The sequence below is a fragment of the Antechinus flavipes genome, chromosome 4 (assembly GCF_016432865.1).
Source record: "Antechinus flavipes isolate AdamAnt ecotype Samford, QLD, Australia chromosome 4, AdamAnt_v2, whole genome shotgun sequence".
NCBI classification, from domain to species: domain Eukaryota; kingdom Metazoa; phylum Chordata; class Mammalia; order Dasyuromorphia; family Dasyuridae; genus Antechinus; species Antechinus flavipes.
Genome location: NC_067401.1, coordinates 146,054,575 through 146,060,176, shown reverse-complemented (window position 1 = coordinate 146,060,176; position 5,602 = coordinate 146,054,575). Strand labels below are relative to the sequence as shown.

General features: G+C 42.1%; 1 protein-coding gene across 1 annotated transcript; it reads left to right on the top strand.

Annotated features, from left to right (window-relative positions):
* The first annotated feature begins 2,013 nt into the window (after positions 1-2,013).
* On the top strand, positions 2,014-5,105 carry LOC127561367 (somatotropin). Its single transcript, XM_051996636.1, has 5 exons — positions 2,014-2,154; positions 2,818-3,000; positions 3,650-3,766; positions 4,266-4,427; positions 4,805-5,105. The coding sequence occupies exons 1-5, from the start codon at positions 2,014-2,016 to the stop codon at positions 5,003-5,005; spliced, it is 804 nt and encodes a 267-aa protein (XP_051852596.1). The 3' UTR covers positions 5,006-5,105.
* Positions 5,106-5,602: the final 497 nt, after the last annotated feature.

Here is a 5,602-nt window from a genome sequence, read left to right as displayed (position 1 = left end):
CATTCTATTTCTGATCCTCAATTCCTTATTTATAAAATGGATAAAAAGAGCCTTATTACCCATATAGACTATTTTACCCAGATATTGTGAAGCTTAAATGAGATAATATTTGCTAAGTACTTTGAAAACCTTAAAGTGTTATGTAAATAATAAAATATCACCATCATCTCATCATCATCTTTATCAACACAACCACCATAATTATCACCATCATGAAGTTTTAAGTCCTGTCTCTGCTACATACCACTTATGTGAGCCAATTCTTTAACGTCAAAAATTGCATAGCAAGTGCTGATTTAATCAGCAACTAAGGTGGTTGAGTGAATAGAGCTTCTGGCCTGAAGTCAGGAAAACCTGAATTCAAGTTTGACCTTGGACTCTTACTATCTGTGTGACCCTGAGAAAGCCATTTCATCCTGTTTGCCTCAGTTTCTGTATCTCTAAAAATGAACTGGAGAAGGAAATGGCAAATCATTCTAGTATCTTTGCCAAGAAAATCCCAGATGGGATCATGAAGAGGCAGACAAAACTGAAATAACTGAATAACAACAGCTGGTTCAATCTGGTTTGATAGAGGGAGTTTCTTCACCAGAAGTTCACAATACCAATGAAATCACAGGTTGTTTCCAACAAAAAAGTTTTTAATATGTGCCCAAAAGAATCATCCTATATAGCAAATAAATGTTCCTCACCACTAAAATAACATATCCAAGACTATTCCTGCCTCTTTTTAAAATATTCTCCTTCCACTGAATTACTCGTCTGTGCTTTCTTATCTGCAAAAACAGGGGACTGGAATAGTGGATCTTTCAGGTCCCTTCCACCTTTGATATTCTGTAATTCCATAGCTTTTTTTCTCTATGGATACTCTTTATTTCCATATAAATCTGATTTCCTTGATAAAATGGAGTTTTACAGAAGGGAGTAAAGAAGATATATAACATTTGCCCAAATTTTCTGGGTGACCTTCCTGATTCACTGGTTTCATAAAAAGAAAGCAACCTGTCCTCCCCAACACCCCAAAGTTGGATTAGGCCTGAGACACTACTGGAAACCTTGCCCCCAAACACAGAGAGGCTGTCTATTTTCTTTCCTTCTAGAGGAAAAAGAAGGGTTTGCCTCTACCACCACTCCCCAGACCCCAAATTCTCAGTCTTTAAGATCCACAGCAAGACCCAAGCTCCCAAATCAAGAGTCTTTGAAACCTAAAGGATATATGGCTCATGGAAAAAGATTATTTGAAATAGTGCTCTCCAGTGGTTATCTAGCAGGCCCCAAACTCAAAGAAGGCATTAGGGCCTGGTTAGGGAAGTTGTAAGGGGCAAAGAACAGTGGAGAACTGATCTTCCTTCCCTGAACAACCTTTTGATGATTGATGGCCAATATAGACCTCTTCTCTGTGCTGTCAAAGGGGAGTACAATGTGGGTAAAAAGTATTCAGAAGTACTTCTAATAAGGGATTATCCAAATGTTTTCTCCATAATACTAGAGATTGGGGACTAGGTCTACAAACCTATGATATTAGAGCATTGAAGGACCACTGCTGTTGCCCACCACCACACACAAAAAAAGAACAAAGATGAATTTTTTTTTCATGGTACCCACTGAACATGACCCATTTCTTTCCCAGATAAACGCTGAGAATTTGCTTATAGGGGCTGCCCTTCTCCATTTCAACTCCCCCCCAATTTCTTTAGCCCTAAATCCCTTCTATCTATTTCCCTGCCTGGATATTTTCTTTGCATTTGTCCAAATACTCTGGATGCTGGGAGAACACAGAGTCCTCAGGCTAAGGCAGGTGGGGCAGACACAGACTCAATGTTCATGTGTGAAGGGAGGTGGGAGGGGGGGAGGCAGGTGAGGAGGCTCTAAAGGTTGGGTACAGAGGGGGGGAGAATGACACCCCAGAATGGGATGAAGGAGCTATGAAACAGAATCTGAGTGGGAGGATTCAGCCTTTTTGCCTTTAAATTATCCATCAGTTCAGCCCCCAGTGGTACTGAGCAATGCATAATGGAGGAGAAAGGTGGGGGAGATGAGGGGGGACTAGGGTATAAGGAGGTGCTGAAGGGGAGCAGTTCCAGAGACCTAGGACTCAGCCACCTACATCAACCAGGATCCTGTGACCAGCTTGTCCAGCAGAGATGGCTTCAGGTACTCTACCCAGATATCTCAAAGACCATCATCCATTCCCCTGTCCCCTTTCTTCCCTCTTGGACCAATAGTTTTTATATCCTTCTTGTCAGAAATCTTTCCTTCTTTTTTTTTAAGCTTCTATTCCACCTGCTTCAGTTTCATCCCTTTCACTCCCATTCTAACCTTTTTGGGGAAAGAAAACAAGAGGTCCCCATCCTCTTTCTGTGCCCAAAGACAACAGAGAATCTTATCTAGCTCCCAAATGGGTGGTGAAAAAGAAAGGAAACCTAATGAAGGGACTAGCTAGGGCTGAGACAGAGGGAAGATCCATGGGGACGACCTTCAGGGGCATTCCCAGGAAGCAGAGCCAAGAAGGACAAATAGAGCCTTGGCTTCTGAAAACAGGTAAAAATTTCTTTTGAGTCTTTTCTTGGTTCAGAAGTTTAACATTTTAAACATTTCCTGACCTTAGTAGAGGATCCAAGTATATGGGATGAGATGCTAAGTGGTAGTTTAGACCACCAATTGGCAAAAATGGAGGTTAGGAATCATGGGGAAATGAAAATTAAGGATCCAGATTTGAGGGCTGGGTGCCAAGTTAATCATCCCCCTACCATTAGCAGAAAAGAAGAGGTTCTTAAGGGAGCAGGATAGGCACTAGTGAAGCTAGTTATGGAATAGAGAAATTCTTCCTTTCTTTTTCCAGGTACCCGAGTCTCCCTGTTGCTCCTCATCACTTTCATCTTGCTGGGACCACAGAGAGCTGGTGCCTTCCCAGCCATGCCTCTGTCCAGCCTCTTTGCCAACGCCGTACTTCGTGCTCAGCATTTGCACCAGCTAGTTGCTGACACGTACAAGGAGTTTGTGAGTCCATGAGGGATGGGGATTTGGGTAAAGGGGAATTGGAACAGAGCAAAGACAAGGTCGTAGAGGGGTTTTGAAGGAAGTGTGTAAAAAACTTTAATTCAATATGAAAGGGAATAAGAAGCTACCATAGTCCTATAAGCAGTTTTCCTTGAAGAAGATGATTCTTAGTATAATAAGGTTGATTGAAGAAAGAACACTAAAGTGAGAAAGGATAAGTAGGAATATATGACAATAGCCCAAGTGTGCAGGAGTAAGGACTTGGGCTAAAATGGTGGTAGCAAGAATGTAGAGAAAGGGTAAATTCAAGAAATGTCATTCAGGAAGAACTGGAAAGACTTGGTGGTGAATGACTGGATGGGTGGGGAAGTCAAAGAAAATTATCAAAGATGGCTCCAAAATGGTAAGTATTGGGGAGATGAGATGGGGAGTTATTTAAATTCAACTTGGACATTCACATTAAAAAAAAGTATAAGCAATTGGGCATAAGTACTGAGGGGGATTCAAAATGATGACATGATCAGAGTTTGGGGGAGGTGGAAAGAGGACAGGAGTGAGAACTGGAGAATGCTTCTTAGAAGAGGTATATCGGATCTGACCTCAGTCCTGACTTTGGCCACTCATTATCTTTGTTCGGCTATTTACACAGGAACGGACCTACATTCCAGAGGCACAGAGACATTCCATCCAGAGTACCCAGACAGCTTTCTGTTTCTCTGAGACCATCCCAGCTCCCACTGGCAAGGATGAGGCCCAGCAGAGATCTGTGAGTGACTCCCCCTTCCCACCCCACCCCCAGCCATTTGTCATACTCCAGGTGAGACAAAGAAAGAACCTGAACTGTCTGTCCTCCCTACACACAATCCTGCCAATGTCCCAAGAAGTCTGAGCAGCCTCCATCTTCCTCTCTTCCCTTTATCCACTAAATTTGAATTGTTTCTCTAACTCTCTCACTGCAAATCAAGAAGACTCAGGTCCCAGGATATTAGAACAACTACCCAGGGAAAGAGCAAGATTACTTTAATGTTTTGTGCATAATAGAATCTTAATTTCTTTAATTTATTTTTATTCTGAACTTACACCGATTAAAATGGGTAAAACAAGAAAGAAAGAAAAAAAAAGACTATAGGTGAAATTTCTAGTCTCTATAATTAGCCCTAATAAAAATGTTTTGATTTGAATTAATTCTTTCCTGGTTCTAGAGTTCCCTTTAAATTCTCCTGCTCACAATTTCCTCTTTTTCTTTCCTTGTTCTCCATCCCCAGGATGTGGAATTGCTCCGTTTTTCCCTTCTCCTTATCCAATCTTGGCTCAGCCCTGTGCAGTTTCTCAGCAGGGTCTTTACCAACAGCCTGGTCTTCGGGACTTCAGACCGGGTCTATGAGAAGCTGAGGGACCTGGAAGAAGGGATTCAGGCTCTCATGCAGGTGAGATTGGAGGGAAACTCTGACTTAACCCAAAAGCCAAGCTACTTTGCTAAAGTTACTCACAGTAGTCCCAGCCTTAGGTCTAGGATCCTTTCTAGTTTAATCATGCATGGCAGGGAGGAAAAAGGAAGACAGAGAAATTAAGGGAGGAAGAAGGGAAGAAGGAAGGCTGCCAACTCTCTTTTCTTTCAGAAGAGTCTAAATCCAAGACTTTTTTAATTAATAAAGAAACCATTCTCTTTTTTTCTTTCCTTCATTTGAGCCAATTATTCCACTTCCATTTTATTTTCTTGATTTTTAAGCTCAGGAGGGGAGTGAAGAAAGAAGAGGTGAGATGGAAAAGCTTCCTCCTTAACGTTTTTCCCCTTTCTTTTTAGGAACTGGAAGATGGCAGCTCAAGGGGTGGCCTGGTCCTTAAGACAACCTATGACAAATTTGACACAAACCTACGAAGTGATGAGGCACTGCTCAAGAATTATGGGCTGCTCTCCTGCTTCAAGAAGGACCTGCACAAAGCTGAGACCTACCTCCGGGTCATGAAGTGCCGTCGTTTTGTAGAGAGCAGCTGTGCTTTCTGATGGCCCTTGGCTACACCCTCACCCGTGGCACTGCCTCTTCTTGGAAGATGACAGCGCCATCCCCAAATAACATACCTTTCCACTGAGAAAATAAAATTGCATAAACCTAACAGTGTGCATTTTGCTACATCATTGGGGTAGGATGGGGTGGGATAATGGTAGTTAAATGGGAACGATCTAAGAGCCCACATGTGTCAAAGGCAGAGTATACCAGCTTCTCCAACTTCTAAAATGGATTGAAGTCTGGGTTCCCTATTTGGAACTCAGACAAAAGTTCTTTATTCCTTTCCTATTTTCCCTATTTCTGCCACAGCATTCCCCCAACACCATTCTCTAAATCCTGTTTCCTGGATGACCTAAGTCTCATTTGCCCAATCAGTCACAGGTCTAGAGATTTCCCCCATCCCAACTCAGTCATCTTTATTCCTAAGATCCTCAGATAAGGGGCAAAGGAGAGAAAAGAACAGAACATAAAGGAGAAAAGACCAGAAGTTGAGGAGTCCCTGAGCTATAAAAGCAGGATAGTAATCACCTATGATGTTATGTGTTAGGAAAAAAAAGTTCTAAGAATAGTGATCACATTCTTTCCTTTGTATT

Excerpts from the sequence above, each read along its gene's own strand:
- LOC127561367 (XM_051996636.1), top strand. The coding sequence starts at position 2,014 with ATGGAGGAGAAAGGTGGGGGAGATGAGGGGGGACTAGGGTATAAGGAG. Across the intron at positions 3,001-3,649 it reads CTGACACGTACAAGGAGTTT|GAACGGACCTACATTCCAGA; the intron begins GTGAGTCCATGA and ends CTATTTACACAG. Across the intron at positions 3,767-4,265 it reads ATGAGGCCCAGCAGAGATCT|GATGTGGAATTGCTCCGTTT; the intron begins GTGAGTGACTCC and ends CTCCATCCCCAG.